The sequence below is a fragment of the Tripterygium wilfordii genome, chromosome 13 (assembly GCF_013401445.1).
Source record: "Tripterygium wilfordii isolate XIE 37 chromosome 13, ASM1340144v1, whole genome shotgun sequence".
NCBI lineage: Eukaryota > Viridiplantae > Streptophyta > Magnoliopsida > Celastrales > Celastraceae > Tripterygium > Tripterygium wilfordii.
In genome coordinates, this window is record NC_052244.1 from 9,261,455 (window position 1) to 9,283,090 (window position 21,636).

The following is a 21,636-nucleotide window of genomic DNA, read 5'->3' on the forward strand; positions in this document are numbered from 1 at the left end:
CTTTTAATAGCAACTTCTAGTGTCGATCGACTTCTACACGACAAATGCATGTCACCTCATGCAACATTGTCTAGCTATGACAATTAGGTAATGGTCCTTGTCTATGACAATTAGAAAACGTTTCTTTTCTATGACAATTAGCTGCAGGATTGATTGACATCGACTTGTGAAAACACCAAATGGAGTAGTGTCCAAACCTACCACGAAATGTTGATGGACCACAAGCAATAAATTAAATTACAGTCTTCCCTCTCTCTCCATATATACTAATATACACACCTTAGGAAAATAAAGAGATGATCAAGTATCTCTGTTGAACATTCTTCATTATGTCCGATCAAGTAGCGCCGTTCACCCCTGTTCCAATCACCGATCCCTACGACTACGTGGATCTCATACACCACCATGACGGCACAGTCACAAGAAAAAAACCCAGCAATTATACGACAGTGTCAACCGTACCTGATCTTAGCGACCCCGCTCCGGTTCTCTCCAAAGACATCCCGATCAACCAATCAAACAATACTTGGGCTCGTGTATATATTCCTCGACATGCGCTCGAGCCTAACTCCACAAAAGATCTACTCCCTCTCATCTTATACTACCCTGGTGGAGGGTTTGTTATCTCCAGTGCGGCCACACCTACATGTTACAACTTTTGTTCCAAACTTGCTTTACAACTATCTGTTGTTGTTGTCTCTATTGACTACCGTGTTGGACCCGAGCATCGCCTGCCAGCAGCGTACGATGATGCAATCGAAGCTTTGCACTGGATAAAATTTGCGGAGGATTCTTGGTTGAGAGACCATGCTAATCTTACTAACTGCTTCATCATGGGTTGCAGCGCTGGTACGTACTGATATTTTTTTGAAAAGGAATTAGTTATTTACTTTTTTTTTCATAATCCAGTGGTGGTTTATTTTAATTTTATTACTTATGCAAGATTTAATATTCTATTGTTAGGAGGGAACATAGCGTACCATGTCGGTTTACGCGTGGCGACGGAAGATATTGACAATTTTAAGCCGTTGAAGATCAATGGCTTGATATTGCATTATCCCTTTTTTGGCGGGTCTGAAAGAACTGAATCTGAGTTAAGAATGGCAGACGACCTTATTTTGCCTCTTATTGTCAGTGATGTGATGTGGAAGTACTCTTTGCCGGTTGGAGCTAATCGTGATCACGAGTATTGTAATCCTGCGGTAATGGATAGGTCAAAACTATTCGACAAGATCAAAATTTTGGGTTGGAAGATATTGATAGCTACTGGAGATAGGGATCCCGGAATTGATCGTCAGGTTGGACTGTTAATGGCGATGAAAGAAAAAGGTGTAAAAGTTGAGAGTAGAATCGTTGAAGGAGATTATCATGGCAAGGATCTCCTAGATACTTCCAATAAATCGGACTCACTGCTTGTAGCTTTAAAGAATTTCATATTCTCAACGTTTAGCGAGTAAGAAAATACATAGGTAGGATGTGTGGTTTTTATGTAAGTATTTATTTTTCCTTCAAGTCTATGTGAAAATGAACGTATAAATGGTGTATTTAATCATCATATTGTTGAAACTTAACAATAAATTGAATTGGGTGTCCGTTATTGTTTTTGTCTCACAAATATGCACATAAATATGCAAACAAATTGAAATCACACAATCAATTTTTATAGTGGTTATGAGTACTCTTCTACGTCTACTCCCTAAGCAAATTTTGCTTAAGTTTTCATTCAATAGGGAATAAGGTGGTTTTTCCAGAGTAAATCACCAAACTTAGAGGTATTCAACAAGTTAACCCTCATAACTTTTTATACAGGTAGGTTTAGAACTAAACAACAAAAGTTTTCACGACTCGCAAAGGATACCCAAAATGGGTTAACAATGAAAGCACAAGATTCCACTCAAAGTGTGTGGAACTCTCAATATTTTTGCATAGCACACGGGTTGGAGTACATAGGTTAAGTGTGGGAGCTTTTTCGGATTGAAGACTAGCAATAGATTGATCTTGTATGAACAAGGGAAGAGCATAGAAAGCCATAGCCGGCTCCTTGGGGAGGCCAGACAGGCAGTTGCCTAGGACCTCTCATGGGGAGGGGCCTCACTTTTTATTAAGTTGTATAGTTTTTTAGGTTTGTACAGACAGTACAGTGTACTTGTCAATTGATATAACAAAAAAAATATCTTAATATATTGCTACTTAAGAAAACAAACTCATTAACCCAAACACAAAATGACACGCTATCACATATATAAAAATTAAAAAATGTAATTCATTGACCTAGAACTTTGATTGCCATGTAACAAACCAAATCTGAACTGTACAAGTGAGGCCCCTCCCCCATGAGTTATTTGGTTTAGCGTTATTTGGTTTCATTTGATGTGATAAATTTATAAGTTTGAATTGCTTAATTTATTGGATATTGGTGATAATTTATGTATATTCAAGAACTAATTAATTGCATTTTAGATTTATTAGATATGTTGGATTTCAGATTTCTAAAAAAATTATTTTAGGGGATGGGGGCCTCATTTTCTTAACTTGTTTAGGGCCTCCAAAATGCTAGAGACGGCCCTAGGATTTTTGCTTGAAGATTGAGAGAACTCGGCTGAATGTGTATTGCTCTTTCTTCTCTTTGTTTGATCCCCGAATGATATATATGAGTCACAATTGCGTTTGTAGTCTTTGTTATTCCAAAATTCAATATCTAGCAATGAGTCTCCATGATTTTAGCTCCTCATAATAGGAATTATAGTTTGAGTTAACGTCTTCAAAAATAAGAAAGAGAATCCTCCTCTTTTGATATCAAATGGACGGCCAAGTCAACTTTTGCTCAAATAGTACAGAATCTTGATGAACACGGCAACTCTCCATGATGTTTGAATTTTAGCTCCTCTTAATTTATATGATGTTGATACAATTTATCGACAATCGAATTATTTGAGAGTGATTGGGTAAATATAAGACAAGATAGAGAGATTTTAAGTGGTTCGGCATTGAGCCTAGGTCCACAGTGTAGAACTATGTGACGTTCTTATTATTTTCAGAGATTACAAAGTAAGTAAGAATTTGAAGTACTGTTGTCGAAAGAACTCCCCTTTCCTCTATCATAATGAACTCCTTTCATACTTATTTTGAACAGTTACCTGTGGTTGTGGTAGTTGGAGCAATTCTCAGTAGTTGGAGCAGTTTGGAGAAGTTCATAGCAGTTTCGACTATAACCATTTGATATGGAACTGCCTTATCTTCGGCTTCATCCCATGGTTATTGATTTAACCTTTGTGTATCGACTACTTGTGTTGTATTGACTTTGTATTGCCTTTTTAGACCAAGTCCTTTTGGACTGCATGTTCTGGTCTAATTGTTGTTTAGGCTTTGTGGACCTAGCCTCTGTGGGCTTATGTTAGGTCTGACCCATTTATATGTAAATGGATTGGGTTGAACATGACTCATGTAATTGATCAGGGTTGAACTTGACCCCTACAATTTGCCCCCTATTTTTAAGTTTGATTTAAACTCAAAAATATTTTGTTTGGGGTCGCATCTCCTTTAGAGTTCTTCGTCTCTTCACTTCTGTTTGTGATTTTGTGTCTTCAACTGTTGAAGTTCTTCTGCAATTACAATTTCAGAACAATCAAAGTAACAGTAAAGATATTTCAATCAAGATAAAACATAAATACTTCATTCATGGAAATAAACATGCAATGATATAACTTCTAACGAGCCCATGTACGAATGACATTGTTTATGATATTCATTGCAGTCCCAACAAAGGATGCAAGGTCTAGAAGGGATTCTTGTAATCGATAAACATTTTGATTTCGAGAATGACCCCAAGCGTTATCGCGAACTCTGATCAATGCATCTCTGGTTGATCGAAACACGTCCGTATAAGATTGATTTCGTTTGTACTCGTTCTGAAGATTCCTTTCGGCTTCCTTCAGAAGTTCTTTTAGACCTTCAATGGAGTTTTAGGGATTTGCTTCATATAATTCTTCGGATACCACAAATATTTCAATGATAGAATCATTTGGTTCATCATTGTTTCGGGATGTGGAACCTTCCTCTTTGATCCTTGTCTTTTTTGAAGATGACGGATCTTCATTCCTTGCTTTCTTTGAAGGAATAAGATTTTCTTTCTCGTCCAATGTTCTTTTCGCAGGAGTTGAATCAGAAGAACTCATTTTGTTGAGAAGATGAGAGACTTTTAATGGAAGGAAGAATGCTTTCTTCTTCATTCTTATCACCTATTTAAAGATGAAGGAAACATGCTCTGGGAAATGGTTAGTTATTCTCAAAGGACGAGGGGAAACTAAACGGTTCCAACATCCTGTGGTTTTAGTGTCCCTTCGTATTCTTGGAATTGAATTTGAATTAAATGATTCAAATGTCTCGCCTTTATTTTATATTCATAGTATATAGTCTAAATTTATACCATTTCCTCTCAGTTAGAGAAACTATATATCATCGTTATGAAGAAGATTCTTCATGGAAAAAGGATATTTCATGGAAATCTTTTTTGGAATTACTAAAAATAAAGTTGAAGGGAAGACAGTTTGGAATTTTAATCTATGGTATAAAGAACACTATCTATCCCATCAACGACATATCCAAGTTGTACTGTGATCTCCGTGATAGCTTCATATAACTTTTTTGGATCATGGCTATTTATTTGCTTTCCCGATGACATGTATCAAATACCTTGTATAGCATATTTGGAGGCCATAAGTTGTCTTCTATAGTCTTGAACTTTGTCAGATGTCTTCTCAAGTCTTCTCTTGGTTTCCATCAAAGCTCCTTCTAATGACTCGATAGTTTTTTGGTGATCCCTTTCATATATTTCTTCTTTTATAAGGGAAAGGTTGAATCTGGGATCACTTCCTTCTTTGTCCTCCCTAGAAGTAGAACCTTCATCGATTTTAAATTTCCTTGCTGGTGGAGAATTGGGAGTGTCCATTCTCAAAGATTTTTCTGGAAAAATATTGTTTTGCTCTTGGTTCCTTCCTTTGTATATTTATACAGATGGAATATGAAAGAAGTTACCTTTTTGGAAGTTGTGATAGACAGTGGGAACATAAACGGTTATGAAGTTAATTCATGTTTCTTCTCGAGGAGTTATAATGCATTTTGGTTGCCCAAGGGTTAAATGCTAATTTAATTTATGATTATGTTGAATTATCTTGGAATTTTCTGAAGCTTCGTCTTCCTTTAACAGAGCTTCGTCTTCTAATGAAGAAATTTAGCTTCGTCTTCCTTTAACAGAGCTTCGTCTTCTAATGAAGAAATTTTGTTTCGCCTAAGAGCTTTATATTTGGTAAAGATTTTGATAAATATTTGAAATAAGATTTATAGGAAAGTTGATACATAAAGTAGTCGAACTTCTAAGGCCTTGGCCACAAGGCATGATACATTCTAACTAAATTATTCCTCATCAAAAGGTTGATTCTTTGCAAAGCTTCTCGTAGCTTTTGAAGGTTTTCCTCCATGGCAGCAAACTCTGATATATCTCGAAGCCGATAAAGTGAACTGTTTGCCAGTTTGCAGGCTGGTAAGTTCCATTATTCTCCTTTTAGCTTCTTGGAGATCTCGATCCAAGCGTATCACTAGATCTTGTCGATCGAAAATATGTTGATGAGGATCATATTCATCGGAAGGTTGAGATAATCCTTTGTCTGAATTGGCTGGTGGTTTGGCCATTATTTTTCGATATTCAGGTCTAATGGGAAGTTGTGAGGAGTTCATGACTGTAGCTGTGTTTTATTTTGGTAGTGGTGATCTTTTGATTCTCACTCAGTGTATTTATAGGAAGAGGAATACAACTTTAAAAGTTGGATTGTGTTTCGATTCTAACTAGTCTTTAGGGAGACGTGATAAAGTAGCGTCGTCATTTTCGTCATTTATCGAGAAGTTACTTTTGATCGAACGGTTCAGATTAATTTGGGAAGAACGGTTTTCGAGGAGTTTTAACTTTTGAATTTGAATTTACTATTTAGTCCTTGGGGTTTTTTAATGGATTCACTGTAACTACCCACTATTTTAAACTTCAAGAACACGATTAGAGTTTCGGTACGTTTCCTGACTTCTTCTTCTTCGAATTTTCAATCATGGCTTGGTTTGGTTCTTCTGAAGAGTTTATCAATAGGTTTGAAAGAGAGAATGAAAGCGATGAATCTAATCTCGGTCCCCCAATTATTCCTAGTGAAAGTCACGCTATTCCGGATACTCAAGATGAGTTTCTTGAAGGTGATGTGTCTAAGAGAGAGTTAGGAGAACAAACTGCTAATTTTAGGTTTTCATCTCTCTCTGAATCTGAAGGAGGATTGAGCAAGAAAGTAGTTAGTCCTTCCAAAATAGATTTTTTGCCAAATACTCGCTCAAAAGTTAAAATTCAAAAGGTCTTTGAGGAAGATACAATAGTGGATAAGGACCCTGCTTCTGTGCTAACAGAAGAGGATTTAGATAGTATTAGGATTGAATTTGAAATTCCTCAGGGAATAGAGATGCGACTTCCTGCCCCTGGTGAATCAGCTTCTTTTGAGTTTCCAGGATGGACTGTTGTATATGTTTTAGCATTGAGGTGTGGACTGAAATTTCCTTTAGGATCTTTGGTTAAATTTGTGTTGAGATTTTTCGGAGTTGTCCCCAGTCATCTTATGCCTAACTCCTGATGTATTTTACTTTCTTTAGAAGCTTTGAGTATAAAGTTCAGTCTTACTTTTGTTCTTCATGAATTTCTTACTGCTTATTCTTGGCAAGAAAATAAAAAGGACGTAGGTAGATATATGTTATCAAAGAAAGATAAGGAAAGTTTTATTGTCGGGACTACATCTAGTGATCATAATTGGCAGAAGAGATATTTCTTGGTAAGGAAGGAAACTCTTCTGGAAGATGATTATGTTATCCCTCGTTCTTGGTTCAAGGTATAATCAATTAAATTTTCTTTATCTTTATTTAATTCCTATTATGAATAACTATCTTTTCATTGTAGAAAGATCTTCTAAGATAACCATTACTATGGAAGCTGTGAGGAATTGTCAATTGTTTTTAAAGGCAATACCTCGTTCTTAGAGGGATTGGAAATCTGTTTCTTCAAAGTATCTTCTTGGAAGTGAGTTGATCCTTTGGAATGTTTATTTTTTGGTTTGTTTCTTGATTCTAATAATTTCTTTTTGTTTTTGACATAACCTCATATGGCTCCGAGAACTATTGTTCCTCTGACTCTTAAGGAGATTGCTGAGAAGAAGAAAAGCCAAAGAAGCTTAAAAGAGAAGAGGACCAAGAAAAGGCATGAGTCTAGCTCGAGATTCCTCTGTGAATTGGGAACAATTACTGAGATTAGCGAGATTCCAAAAATTCTTGGAAGCAATGTAGCCGATGGTTCTATGCTTATAAGGAAGAAGAAACCCAGGCTATCATCTCCTTCTTTGGAAGATGAAGGTACAGGATTAAGTAAGGAAACCGATGATATCATCCAAATTACTGATGATGAGGTGAGAGAAGAAACTGTAAGGAGGGAAGGGAAAGATCCTATTCATCCAATTTCACCTCTGAGAGCTTTGATTGAAAAGGAATTAAGGTTATCCGGTGCTGGTCCTCCGTCCGATCTTCCAGCGAGGAGCTTTGAAATATTGGTCCCTAATGTCTCCCTTTACTCAAAGCCCGGAGAATTGTTTCATGATTTACGTAAGCTAGCTTATCCTCTTGGTTTCACTCCTCCCAAGTTGGATCTCGAGGATGCTTCTCTGTATAGCATTTCTCATTCTTTCCAGGTATTCTTGAAACCTAATTTATTGTTTTTATTTCAATGTTAAGTTAAGGTTAACCTTCGTCTTTTTCTTTCAGTCTTTGTCAGTTCAACTATACATTGACAAAGAAATTGAAAATTTAAGGAAAGAAATCGAGAGTCTTCGTCTTTCAAGCAACCTTTTACAGGCTGACATTAAAAAGGCTTCAAAGGCTGAAGAGCAAGCAAGAAAAGAAATTGAGAATGGAGGCAAGCTCAACTAGAAAAAGTGAAAAATGTTGCTACTGAAGCTTCGAAGAAAGCATAAGACAATTTCAATGAATTGGACATGACAAAGAAATTGAAAATTTAAGGAAAGAAGTCGAGAGTCTTCGTCTTTCAAGCAACCTTTTACAGGCTGACATTAAAAAGGCTTCAAAGGCTGAAGAGCAAGCAAGAAAAGAAATTGAGAATGAAGGCAAGCTCAACTAGAAAAAGTGAAAAATGTTGCTACTGAAGCTTCGAAGAAAGCATAAGACAATTTCAATGAATTGGACATGAGGCATATTGCTTTGAAGACTGATTACACAGATCAAGGTAGACAACTGTCCAATATAATACAGTAGCAGAAAACTATGGAAGAGGAGTTTTCGGCTTTTAAAATAAATTCCAAGAAAATAAAGCCAAATTGAAGGAACTTCAAGAAGTCGATTTCTATAAAGGAGAATGTGCTCTTGTGCTGGTAAAGAAATAATTAAGGCTTTGGGGGAAGTAATGATGCAATATAGGGCCGACACCTTGAACGAGAAAGAAGTTGATCGAATGATCAAAGAGTATAAAGAGTTCAAGATCATTGATGCGATGCAGACTTCTACCTCTGAAGCCGAAGACGATGCTTAGACGTACATATTTTAATTATCTTGTATTTTCTCTTTTAATCTTTGTAACCCTAAGTACAATATCATAATTTTTCTATATTCCTTATTAGATTTACTTATGACTTTAACTATGATGCAAATAAGAGTCTTAAAATAAGGTTATGACTTAGTAAAGAGTTAAGTGTACAGGACCTTTTAGGAGATCAATGCATATCAAGCTTCGTTGCCTTGACCTTCGTCCAAATTATTGATGCTTTATCCAATTTGCCAACAGATTCTGCAAAAATCAAGTATAGAACAATGGTGATGATTTAATGTGGTCTGTCAGACACTTATATATGCTAAGGTATATATATGTATATATTTAACTCGATTGAGAAAATATATACATTTCAGTGATTCATCATCCATATCCCTAAAAAAAATTTTATCTTTTATTTTTAGGAAAGATATGACCTGAGATGTTTTACATTCCAACTATTGTTAAGTATATTCCCTTTTTTGGTTTGCAATCTGTAACTACCATTGCCGATGACATCTGTGATTCTGTACGGCCATTCCCATGTGGCCCCTAGTTTTCCAGAATTCAACTGTTGTGTGTTATGGAAAACTTTACGTAGAACCCAATCACCGATATTGAAAAGTCTTGAGTTTACTGTTTTGTTGTAATATTTCGTGATCCGATGATTATATGTTGCTGTTTTAACAGATGAGATGTTACGTCATTCTTCAAGCATATCCAACTCTTCGATTAAGATAATGTTATTCTCCTCATCTTGTTTCCATTCAAATTGTGTTGTTGGGAGGCCAAATTCAACTGGTCGAACTACTTCGGTCCCATAAGTTAATGAGAATGAAGTTTCACATGTTGAAGTTCTGACTGTTGTTCGATATGACCACAGAACCCCTAGGAGTTCTTCTGCCCGGGCTCCCTTTGCATTTTCTAAACTTTTCTTCAGGGTGTTGACAATCGTCTTGGTAGTAGCTTCGGCTTGCCCGTTCGATTGTGGATGTCTTGGTGATGCAAAGCAGAGTTTTATCTTCCACGTGTTACAGAAGTCTTGGAGTTTATGACTTATGAATTGAGATCCATTATCGCAAATGATTTCATAAGGAACTCCAAATCTACAACTAATGTTTCTCCAAATGAAGCTCTTAACCTCTTTGTCCCAGACTTGTTTATATGCTTCAGCTTCGACCCATTTGGTGAAATAATCTGTTAAGATCAATAAGAAAACTCTCTACCCTGATGCTGGTGGAAGCTTTCCAACAATGTCCATTCCCCATCTCATAAAAGGCCATGCAGATGAAATGGGAATCAGCTCCATCGGTGGTTGATGTGGGACTTGTGAAAATCTCTGACATTTATCACATCTGGCCACATAAATGGTTGCATCACTACGAAGCATGGGCCAATAGTAACCAGTTTGCATAACTTTACTGGCTAAGCTTCATCCTCCTACATGGTTTCCGTAGACACCTTCATGTAATTCTGATAGGACATATTGTGCTTCATCTTGTTATAGATATCATAGCAAAACTCTGGAGTACGACCTTTTGTACAGAATTCCATTAACCATTATGTAACAGGATGCTTTTCGTTGTACAGCTCTAGCCTCATTTCTATCTTGAGGTAACACGTCATCTTTCAAGTATTGTATGAATGAAATTCTCCAGTCACCATCGTTTTGAGTTATAACAAGCGATTGCTCTTCGATGGTGTCCTTGTTTATTGCTGGTGATTCCAAATAAATCAACGGTATGTTCTGAGTTGTCTGTGCCGAGATTGTTGATCCTAAATTTGCCAATGCATCGGCCTGTTGGTTTTCTTCTCGCGGAACTTGATTAATTCGAAACTCGACAAAGTCAAGTTTCTATTGCTGCACTAATTCCAGATAAGTGTTCATTCTCTCATCTTTTGCTTGATATTCTCCATTCAATTGATTAACAATCAATTGGGAATCCGAAGCCACGTGTACACGTTGAACTTTTAGTTCTTTTGCTCGTTTCAGTCCTTCAATCAGAGCTTCATATTCTGCTTCGTTGTTTGTAGCATGAAATCCGCAATGTAAAGATTGAGGGAATTGATCTCCCTGTGGAAAAAATAAGATGATGCCAAAACCGCTACCTTTTACGTTGCTTGAACCATCAAAAAATAATTGCTAAATTGCATCATCATCTTCGTTGATTTTTTGAACATCTCTCTGGGCATCATCAATCATCCCAGGGCTAAATTCAACAATGAAATCTGCCAAAATTTGAGCTTTGATTACTGTTTGAGGGTGATATGTTATGTCATGCTCTGTCAATTCTATTGCCCACTTTGTCAATCGTCCTGACAATTTTGGTCTATGGAGAACTGTTTTGAATGGGGATCTCGTCACCACTGTTATGGGATGACTTTGAAAATAGGGACGAAGCTTTCGCGCTGAAGTGATAAGTGCTAAAACAAGTTTTTCCATTAAAGGATATATGGTCTCAACATCTAACAAGCTTCAACTGACATAGTATATCGGATGTTGTCGGCTGTCTTCCTCTCGTAGCAGTACTGCACTAATTGCAAATTCAGAAACTGCTAAATAAAGATAGAGTGTCTCACCGATTTTTGCTTCGTAAGAATTGGAGGATTGGTCAAGTATTCTTTTAATTTCTTCAATGCCTTCTCACATTCTTCCGTCCATTTAAAGTCAACGGATTTCTTCAAAGCTGTGAATAGATGATGACATATTTCGGAAGATTTGGAAATGAATCGATTCAGGGCTGCAATCTTTCCCGCCAATCGTTGTACATCTCGTATGTTTGTTGGGGAAGGAATATTCAGAATTGCTAGAATCTGGTTTGGGTTTGCTTCAATACCCCTTTGTGTAACAATAAATCCTAGAAAACTTTCCTACTTTGACTCCAAAAATGCATTTGAGAGGATTTAACTTCATTTGATGAGAATCCAGAATTTCAAACGCTTGTTTGAGATGCCCAATGTGATCCTCGGCTTTCAGCGTCTTGACACATCATCAATATATACCTCCATTGTCTTTCCAAGTAGATTCGCGAACATACGATTGACAAGCCGTTGATATGTTGCTCCTACATTTTTTAATCCAAACGGCATCACCTTGTAACAATATGTACCACGTTCAGTTATGAATGCAGTTTTCTCTTGGTCTTCTGGGTGCATCAAAATTTCATTATACCCAGAGAATGCATCCATAAAGCTAAGTAACTCATGTCCAGCTGTTGCATCCACAAGTACATCTATATGAGGAAGTGGTGAAAGAATCTTTTGGACAAGCTTTATTCAAATCAGTGAAGTCGAGACAAACTCTCCACTTTCCATTTTTCTTCTTCACCACCACCACGTTTGCTAACCAATCTGGATATTGGACTTCTCGAACGAATCCAATATCTATTAATTTTTGAACTTCATCATTGATGACTTTATTTCTTTCAAGAGCAAATCTTCGTCTTTTTTGCCTCACTGGAAGAAAGTCAGCATCGACCTTTAATTGATGGGTGATGATTTTTGGATCAATTCCAATCATATCTGTATGTGTCCAAGTGAATGTGTGCTTATGATCCTACAGGAACTGAACTAAACTTTTTTGGAGTTGAGGATCCAAATTTGCTCCAATATGTACTTTCTGTTTAGGGTAGTCAGGATGAATGACGACTTCCTCTATCTCTTTTTTAGCCGGTTCTTCTTGATTGCTCAAAATCGGCTGTTACTATAATTGCTATAAAGATTTTGTTTTTCCTTTCAATGCTTGTTCATAGCAACTCCTTCCTTGACGTCGATCTCCATATATTTCTTGTATTCCATCTCTAGTTGGGAATCGTATCACTTGATGATAAGTTGATGATACAGCCCTCATTGCATGAATCCAAGGCCGTCCAAGTATCCTATTATATGAAGATTGACAATTTAAAATATTAAATCGTACCTGAAGGTTTACTCCTTTTGCATATACTTGCAGAGGAATAGAGCCGATGGTATATTGTTGCTCTCCATTGAAGCCGATGAGTGGAATAGGACCTCTAATTATATCAGCTTCTGAAAGTCTTATTGCTTGAAGTATAGATATGAACAGTAAATTTGCTAAGCTGCCATCGTCAATCATGATTCTTTTAACTTGGCAGTTGGCAATTTGCAAAGTGATTACCAAAGCATCATCATGTGGATTAAGTAACCCCGTCATCTCATCATCTGTGAAGCTGATGACTTGTCTCGTGAATTAAACCATCAACTTATCATTCCATACCTCAAAATTCTTCGTCTGTTTGAAATGTTTCTTTGCCGATGAGTGTGTGATTCCGGTAATTTTTGATCCTCAGAATATCATGTTAATCGTCTTTTTTGGGGGAGGTGGCTTCTGTTTTCCCTCTCTTCTTTTGGCTTGAGCCATTGCTGCTTTTCCTCTTTCAGATAGTAAATCCTGAAGGTAACCTTTCTTCAACAATTGGATTACTTCTTTTTTTAGGGTAAAACAATCATCTGTTGTGTGTCCATAATCGTTGTGAAATTCACACCATTTGGAAGTATCTCGCTGATCCATTGGTTTACGAACTTTGTCAGGCCATTGAACGACATCCCCCATTTTTTTCAATATCGATAAGACTTCGATAGGAGGGATCACCAAGTTATACTCAGGAGATCGAGGCTTTTTCTTGAAATCCATCGACTTGGGATATCTACGAGGATAACGTGGAGCCTTTGAACTTACTTGCTTTTGTTCAGATTTCTTTGGTTGCTCTGTTGATCATTCTGGAAGTCTTCCTTCATCTTCTTCCCATTTGATTTGGACGCTTGCTCTTGCCTGCACTTCTTGAAATGATTTACGCGGATAACGAGTAAACTTACTGGATAACTTGCTTCGGGAAGAAGAGCCATGCGAAATGCATTGACAGCAATGTCGTCTAAGAACACTGGAATCTCAAGCTTTTCTTTATTGAATCTTGTCAGGAATGAGGGTAGAGATTCCTCTTGCTTCTGTCATAGCCGGTATAAATCATCAAATGTTGGAATTATTTTTCTGCTGCTCGCAAACTGTTGCACAAATGCATCGCCCAATTGTGCAAATGAAGCAATTTGCCCTTCTGGAAGACTAAGATACCACTTCAAAGGAGGTCTAACCAAAGTTGAACTAAATCCTCTACACATGCATGCTTCATGCTTATTGAATGGGTATGATACCAAAGTCAATCGCTGGCTGTATTGATCCACATGATCTTCTGGGTCGGTGGTACCATCATAAGGTTTAATATGTGGGATAATGAATTTCTTTGGGAGCTATTCCATAGCGTGAACGAATGGGGATTTGAGAAAAGTGCGATTCTTCTTTATTGGAGGTGGCATGTCGAGTATCCTGAAGAATGCTGGCTCCATTACTTCTAAGCTTTTGTCCACACTTCACTGATTAGTTATTCCTGGTAATGTCGTGGTTACATTCGACCATGCACCAATTGTTGGGATAACTGAGGATGAAGTTGGTATTGGAAACAACAGTGCCATGGATTGCACTGTTGGCCTCAAAAATTGAGTTGAGGTTGATGCCAATAATGATTCCATCTGATGCACAAACCCTGGCAAAGGAATGCTTGCGTTGGGAATTTGCGTCGTTTGTCCATCATTGGATCGAGTAGAAGTACTTGGAACAGTACGAGCAGGAATGGTACTGGTTATGCGAGGACTTGAAGCTTGATTCATAAGATCAAGCAACTTTTGATTCTCCCTACGAACGGTCAAGTTTTCTTGCTTCAATTGCTGGACTCTTCTTTCGTGCTCGTCGATCTTTTAGACTTGCCATTTTCATTTATGTATCTCCCCTATCTGGCAAGCCAAATTGTTGATACAATTTATCGACAATCGAATTATTTGAGAGTGATTGGGTAAATATAAGACAAAATAGAGAGATTTTACGTGGTTCGGCGTTGAGCTTAGATCCACGGTGCAGAACTATGTGATGTTCTTATTATTTTTAGAGATTACAAAGTAAGTAAGAATTCAAAGTACTATTGTCCAAAGAACTCTCATTTCCTCTGTCATGATGAACTCCTTTTATACTTATTTTGAATAGTTACCTGCTATTGTGGTAGTTGGAGCAATTCTCAGTAGTTGGAGCAGTTTGGAGAAGTTCATAGCAGTTTCGGCTATAACCATTTGATATGGAACTACCTTATCTTCGGCTTCATCCCATGGTTATTGATTTAGCCTTTGTGCATTGGTTGCTTGTGTTGTATCGGCTTTGCATTGCATTTTTAGACCATGTCCTTTTGGACTGTATGTTCTAGTCTGATTGTTGTTTGGGCTTTGTGGACCTAGCCTCTGTGGGCTTATGTTAGGTCTGACCCGTTTATATGTAAATAGATTGGGTTGAACAGGACCCATGTAATTGATCGGGGTTGAACTTGACCCCTACATATGAAAGCTTTGATTTTCGGCTCCTCTCAATATGGAGAGAAGCTCCTTGTTTTTGGTCTTGAATATTGTTGGTGCTCAAACTATGATTGATGAAAAATCAAGGTAGACCATTAGCAACCTGCAAGACATGTAAGCATAAGACAATAGAAAAAACGTTGGCACCAGTGGGGGGGGGGGTGTTACTATAGAGGGAGGTGCGGCAGAGAAAGTGTTTAGAGATAGAGAATGCCAAAGTGAGATTTAGGCTGAAGAGAACATAGTCTCTGAGTAATTTTGGATTGATCACCCTTTCTTCTGGGAGAAGGAAGAGTTCATATAGGGAGTGTAGATAACGTCACGCAATGTCAAAAATAGGGCTGATAAGATTGGTAACAAAAAGATTGGCACTGATTGTAGCTTGTCCCTTACGATATGATGGGTGCAAATTACAAAGTTGCATAGAGCAACAAACCTTGCAGTCAAACCTTGAGGTCGACTATGTTAGTTACAACTACGGTAGAGGATAAGGGCGAGTTGAAGGAGAGGTTTTGGCGGCAAGTTGCCTATTCTGAGAATGATGTGGATGGGTGTCCAGTCATGCACGTGTTGCAAACAATAAGAGTTGAGTGTATAGTTTCCATACCTAATCCGGTCCATGAGCCTATTTGTGGATAGTCCATAGTAAACCTAGTACATAAAATATGGGCCTTGGGCCTTGTCAGTCAAATATTGAATGGGCTTAGATCCATACCTGAGAAAAATGGGCTCGACCATTTTTGGCCATTACAATTTGTCCCCTACTCTCTAAGTTAAGTGCAGCTTGACTTAAAGAGTAGTAAAAAAGTCAAGTTGAGTTGCTTTAGGCGATTTGAATGCACATGTGAAAAGAGTTATGTTGGCAAACTCAGGCCGTTGGGTGAAACCCAATTTAGGCAGCCATGAAATTATAGTAATGTTGAGAATACCATGCGGTGAAACTCAATTTTACATCTTATCGTGAATGCGCGGGGGCAAGGTTTTACAGTTGACCTGGTTTTAGGAGTGAGGCGTTACCAGGGTTTTTAGTTTAGAAGAGAGAATAATAAAAGATTCCGGCGAAAGTCAAATAATGTAAAAGCAATAAGTATATATATAAAGTAGTCATGGGGATATCATGTGGTGAATCCTAGCGACTGTAGCTTGCCGTTAATGCGCTAAGGCAAGGATTTACGACTGACCTAGTTTTAGCAATGAGGCGTTACTAGGTTTTAGTAGATAAAATCTAAGTAAGGCCAGGTAGGCTTGAGAATACCATGTAGGGAGACTCAGAAAATGTCGTCTAGTGTTCTTGCAAGGCGAAGAATCTAGATATCAGTAAATGACTTTTTTTTTTTGTAAACGAGGTACCCAGAATATGTTCATTCTTTGGCGGGAGTTTTATTGTTTTGAGGGAGAAGCATTTTCCTAGGGATAGCTTGCTCTGCAAAAAAAGTAAGTTTTCCTGACTAACGTGAGCTATCAGAAGGTGTGGGAAAGTTTGGGAAATAGTTTTCGCTATGTGTCTCATCCAACGTATCTAAATCGATACAAGAAATGGGTTCTACTGTGTTTCAAGGTGAGATGCCTCATTTCAAGCGAGACGACACTTAATGATGTCGCTCCAATCTTCGCAAAGAGACATTTTACAAGACAACTTTTAAGAGAGACAAAGGTGTCCATTGTTTAGACTTCCCTATTTTTTGCTTTTGATAGAACTTCTAGGCTCGTTTTGTAGTGAAGATAAAAAAAATTTTGACCTTTGAATTTTTTTTCAGCATTCACAGATAAGAAATTGTGAGTTCAAAAGATTCAATTGAGATTAGGATGAGAGGCAAAGGTATCACAATAGATGACAACGAGGTCGCTGTTACTATAAGGTCTCATTCCTTGAGAGGAGAATTTGACCAACAAAATGTCGAGAGAGCTGTGTCGGAAGCTGGATCACATGCTTTGAAAAGAGGGTATCCAAGTGTGGAGGAGATAGAAGAATATGACTTTGAAGAGAAAGAAGAAGAATTGTCCTTTGGCCACCATGGTGTAACGGGTGGTATTCTACCATCGACGTCGAATGTAGAGTCCAAGTTAGGAAAAAAGCCTTAGCACACGTTCGAAATTCATATGGGATTCCTAACGAGATGCGACTAAGATTACCTAAGCATGGGAAGCGGGTAGATTAGGATAATGATGGATAAGTTGTAGTGTACAAAATCATATTCAATGTTGATTTTCGATTTTCAATCCTAGCTCTGCTTATAGCTTTGCTAAAATTCTGTCGTCTTGTGCTGAGTCAATTGATGCCTAACTCATATCGTGTTCGCCATCCAGTATGTAAAACCTAAAGGCCCAACTCGAAACGAGCTTCACTAAACAAGTGTGTCTACTTAAGATGATAATTGGTAGAAATTGAATGATTGACAAATACATGTTTCTATATAAAACAATCACAGGAGTTGTCCATGACATTTGGCCTAAAACAAACTGAGGACCTGGAAAAAAGAGTGAATTTTAAGAAGAGGTGGGGTAACGTTGTAATAAGGGAGAGTAAACCAAAATATCTAAGCCAAAAAGTCATCTCTCCGAAGAGATCTAGATAGGAACAAAAAGAAACATTTTCCATTTCTTTATTTCACCCGGGAGGAAGAAAGAAGGGGAAAAAGAAAAATCCAAGCCATTGTTAACATTTGTATAATGAGATAATCTTATTCTCTCTCAAGGAAGAAGTATTTATATGATTACAACTTCACAACAATCAGTGCTATACCGAATATTAGAGTCATACTAGAATAAGAAAACTAAAAGATATTCGACATCCTAGAGAATCAATAACATGACAGAGAATTTTTTATGATTCGTCAACACTCCCCCTCAAGTTGGTGCGTAAATGTGTCCCACGGCCAACTTGCTCAGCAAGTCATAGAACACATTAGTGGACACTGCATGCGTTAACATATCTACCAATTGTTCACCAAATTTCACGTATAGGATATCTATCAGTTTGTTCTCCAACTTCTCCTTGATAAAATACCGATCCACCTCAACATGCTTTCTCCGATCATGTTGTACTGGATTGTCTGCTATTTTTTTGCTGCCTGATTGTCACAATACAAGCGCAAAGGACCACTCGGCTTGAAGCCAATTTTAGTAAGTAGAATTTGAATCCACAATAGCTCACAGATTCCCTGTGCTATACGAAGATACTTGGCTTCCACAGAAGATCTTGCTGTTACATTTTGTTTCTTGTCCTCCACATCACAAGGTTCCCTGCTAAAAAAGTAAAGTAACCTGACGTCAACCGTCTATCAAGAATGTTTCCAGCCCAATCTACATCAGTATAACCTTCCACCTCCATATGTCCATGCTTCCGAAAAGAGCAACCCTTTCCCTGGGGTTCCCTTAAGATAACATAGAATTCGTATCACTGCCTTCATATGGTCCTCACTGGGCGCATGCATAGACTGGCTCACTACACACACTACATATGCTATGTTACGTCTGGTTAATGACAAATAAATAAACTTTTCTACTAACCATGGATATCTTTCTTTGTTGGTTGGAACCTGATCTTCATAAATTGCCAGATGGTGATTCTGCACAATTGGAGTGTTCGCAGGTTTATAGGCAAGCATGCCCACCTCCTCGAACAAGTCTAGAATATACTTCCATTGTGACAGGTAGATCCCTCCCTGAGAGCAGGCAACTTCAATCACTAGGAAAAACAAAAAAATATGGTGAGCTATAAAGCCCAATAAGGATGAGTACTCGATAGAAATTCGAATACCTATGTAATAGGTACCCGAGGGAGCAAAAATCAACAATCGAAATGAGTAACGACAAACGAATACCGAAATAATGAACAAGATATAGAGTAGATTAAATATACATGAATATAGAGCAAACAATTGAACAACCCCAATAAATATGGCAGACAATAATGCATATGATCATGCCATAATCAATATAAAAAATGCTTATATATGAGCAAGCAATATATTTACACAACCATACACACCACAATTCCTCCAACACAAAAATTCATCCAACGCAAACAATAGGTAACACATAACAGCCCGAAACCACCATGGAGGTTGTGGCACTCAATTGTCATCTATTACTGCTATTAAAAGGCAGTACACGACAATCTGAAACTACCATCAGAGGCCGTGGCGCTCAAATACCCTATGTAATCATGCGGGTAATAGAAAGGGGCTATATAATCTCAAACAGTGATCACGTCTCATGATAGTGTGTTGCGAGGACAACCATCGCAAAAGTCAGACAACAACAAGGATAATCACATCCACCAACTCCTTAAACCACAATCGACCATACAATAACAACGAGGCCATCACAACATGGCAGACAACAACAAGAAGGTCATCACAATAACCAAACTTCACCATCAACATCCATCCAAACCAACCAATCAATCATGATGCATGAATTTTCAATAAACTTCTCATGCACCCAAAACAATTCGAAGTGAAAATATTTTTCAAATGGTTTATTTTGAAGGCAAGAAGGTTTTAAAACAAAATTTGTTTATTTAAAACATTCTCTAGAAATCCAAGTCCCAAAATGATTTAATGCCTAGTCTACATGTCGAGAAAATCAATCAAAATGATAAAAAAACTACGAGAATAACAAAATCAAAACCAGCAATTGACTACCGAAAAAAACTAACAATCAAGAACAATTAGCAAGATGGAATGGAATTTAGCAAACGAGTCTAATATGATTTTCAAGAACACAATACGAAGCAATTGCCAAATGAATAGCCAAGCGAATGAATAATTTTTAGAATTATACAAAACAAGAAAATATCGAGCACTAGAGGCCAAGAATGTGAGAATTTCTACTTCGATAGCAGTGCAAACAACAACTATGGGTCTACCGCATCTATTGCGTCTATGGTTGTTAACATGTCTATAAGTAAATAATAATCATATTATTTTTTATTAGGTATAGAATATTATATTATGTTAATTTTGTATAGAAATAAATTATTTTACCAGATTGCCGTGTATTTTCTTTACTTTTTAAATATTTTATTATTATGCTTTGCAAATTCTTATGTCAGTTAATTGTTATTCTTTACGTTTATACGTATGGTTATGATTCATTTCAAAACCAAGATATTGAAATCCAATAACAAAAGTCAAGGTTAGATTTATATTTATAACCACCACCCATCGAGTTGTAGAAAGACATAGGAGTTCTAAAAATTTTGAAGTCTGTTCAGTTTCAATATCCACAACTTGCTGCTATGGCATGGTACTTGTTGAGTATTCTCATTTCAAGTGTTGCATCAGAACAAGCATTTAGAATTGGAGGTTGAGTACTCACACTAACTCATAGTTCTCTTGCTCATGATATTGTGGAAGCTATAAGAGCATCTCTAACCGAAGTGGTATATGGGGTTGTATACTTGTATCTCTCCTAACTTCCAAAATAACACCTTGAGAAGAAAATTTTCTTCTCCAACTAAGATGCTATAAGGGGTTGTATTATACAACTCTTCAATCCGGGCTGCTAAATATAGCTCCCAAATGAAGAGATGGAAAAAAAATCAATAATGTAAAGAAATCACTTTTCCACCCCATTTCCCACCTACCATTGGAGCAAAGAAATTATACCACCCTCACTTTACACTATTCAAGATGTTAAAATCTCATTTTACCACGCACCCTTGGAGATGCTCTAATATGCACAAGAAATTGGTTGTTTGGGTATAAAGATAATAACTTGTGTATTATTTTAGTTGATATATTCTACATATTGTTTGTTGTTTATATTAATATTTTTTTTCATTTAGAGTTAATTGGTTTTTGTTATCAATTTTAGAGAAACCCAATGGGATAGTGGAGGAGACAGAATAACCTTCCATAATTATTGATATGGGTCTTCAAAGTGTATCTTCTCATTTTTCAAATTATATAAAAGATTGATTGATGGCATATGGTGATTGTATGGGTAAGCTGATTTGAAACTTGCGATTTATTATTTTAAATTGTCTGTTGTTTTGGCTTTTACTTTATTTTAAGGTTCTATAAATTGCTTCGATTGATTGTAATTTCATTTTATGAAAATTTTTTGGACAAATCATACAAGTAGAATCAAACAAATTCCAGTTTAGTCAATTAAATATGTCCAAAATTCAATCTGAATTAGAGTTCGGATATGTAAATATTTCGTGAAACGTCGATGTTGTCTGACCCGAAACTAACTTGAAATTGATTTTTTACCAACCCTAAATATGTGTGCTTCAGATCACACGATCCATTTATACTTATGAAGATTTGAAAAGAATAACATTTCCACTTCTCTCTGAACCTAAGCCCATAGTGGGCCAGTGAGAGTCTGTTGACCATTATTGGGTTGAATTGCCGAAGATCCGCTTGAACCAAGATATATTAAAGGCCCAATTGTTTAGTACATATGAAGAAGTGCGCTACCAACTCTACGTACACCAAATATCATGCAAGCACCATTCCTGCGCCGCTCAAAACACGAACAACGATCACCTCATCAACTTCCACACCCATTGAAATTATCTCCACGAAACACTGTAATCCTCCCATGGCACAACCATTCCTCACATGCCCCATCAATTATTGCTGTCCATGTGACCACAT

At 37.2% G+C, this 21,636-nt stretch overlaps 1 protein-coding gene across 1 annotated transcript; it reads left to right on the plus strand.

Moving 5' to 3' along the window:
- Window positions 1–271: 271 nt before the first annotated feature.
- LOC120012114 (probable carboxylesterase 120) lies at window positions 272–1,599 on the plus strand. Its single transcript, XM_038863393.1, has 2 exons — window positions 272–849; window positions 964–1,599. Exons 1-2 carry the CDS (start codon window positions 330–332, stop codon window positions 1,455–1,457), a joined length of 1,014 nt encoding a protein of 337 aa, XP_038719321.1. The 5' UTR covers window positions 272–329; the 3' UTR covers window positions 1,458–1,599.
- Window positions 1,600–21,636: the final 20,037 nt, after the last annotated feature.